Source organism: Condylura cristata, unplaced genomic scaffold, assembly GCF_000260355.1.
Source record: "Condylura cristata isolate star-nosed mole 26May11 unplaced genomic scaffold, ConCri1.0 scaffold00006, whole genome shotgun sequence".
NCBI classification, from domain to species: domain Eukaryota; kingdom Metazoa; phylum Chordata; class Mammalia; order Eulipotyphla; family Talpidae; genus Condylura; species Condylura cristata.
Genome location: NW_004567107.1, coordinates 4,887,634 through 4,888,656, shown reverse-complemented (window position 1 = coordinate 4,888,656; position 1,023 = coordinate 4,887,634). Strand labels below are relative to the sequence as shown.

The 1,023-nt window shown below is 71.1% G+C and overlaps 1 protein-coding gene across 1 annotated transcript in view; it reads right to left on the bottom strand.

Annotated features, from left to right (window-relative positions):
* FAM129B (family with sequence similarity 129, member B) overlaps positions 1 to 1,023 on the bottom strand; it is a 44,839-nt gene that overhangs the window by 2,908 nt on the left and 40,908 nt on the right. Inside the window, exons 6-7 of the mRNA XM_012721209.1 lie at positions 706 to 817; positions 6 to 338 (exon numbers count right to left, since the gene is read on the bottom strand). Coding sequence (XP_012576663.1) covers positions 6 to 338; positions 706 to 817 — 445 coding nt within the window. The remainder of the gene's footprint in view (positions 1 to 5; positions 339 to 705; positions 818 to 1,023) is intronic.

Here is a 1,023-nt window from a genome sequence, read left to right as displayed (position 1 = left end):
GGGGCTCTCCGCCCGCAGATCTCGGGCCAGCAGGCCGCGGAGCTCGGCGACGCTGTCCGGGGACGCAGGTGACGGCGGCTCGGTGGCCTCGAAGGGCAGCCCCGCCTCCTCGTCCTGGACCACTGACACCACCTGCTTGGCGCGCCGCCGCTTCTCCGAGAGGGTGGCGGCTTCCGGGGAGCCGGGGCTCTGCCCGGGGTCACCGCTGCCACTGTACTCCTCGCCCCAGTCGATGGGGGCGCCCTCGGCCAGCAGGTGTAGGTTGGGGTCGCTGTTGTGCATGACCACACTGTCCCGGTAGAGGTTGTGCTTCCTCTGCACCGCGGCCTCCTTCACCGCTGTGGGGCCAGGGGCGGGGGTCAGACCACAGCCCCCCGCTGACCGCCACCCCATGTACCCCCCTGCCTGCCCCGCGGTGTCACCACTGGACTGACTGACTCCCGTCCCGCTCCTGGAAGGGGCAAAGCCCAAGCCGGTGGCCGCCATGTCACCTTCAGCCGCTCCCCAGAATGCCAAGGGCCCACCAGAACGCGCAGGCAGACCCAGGCCTGCCTTCCTGGCCCCCGGCCACCGGCAGCCTGACCCACCCTGGGCAGCTGCCTGGCCGTTCCCTGCAGCCCAGCCAGCCCCGCCGGGAAGGCCGCCGGCCGCCCCTCCGTCACCCCTGGCACTGAGGTCCGGGGGCCCCAGCCGGGGGACACGCACCCTGCAGGATGTCCTTCATGACCGTCTGCAGCACCACCTCCTCGTACGTGTTCTCCACCAGGATGAACCTGGCAAAGTCCTCGAAGATCAGCTCCTGGAACCTCGGCAGCTCCTGCCCAGGTGAAGGGGACGAGGGGTGTGCAGTCAGGGGTGGTCAAGGCCCCTGGGCAGGCGGGGAGGGGGCACAAGCGCCGTGTCCACGGGCAGAGCCTGAGGCCTCTCCGGCAGGGCCTGGCCACAGTCAGGGCAGGGGGAGCATGGCCAGGTGCGCATCGACTTGTAGGTGGGGGCGGGGCCAGGTGCTCACAGACTTGCAGG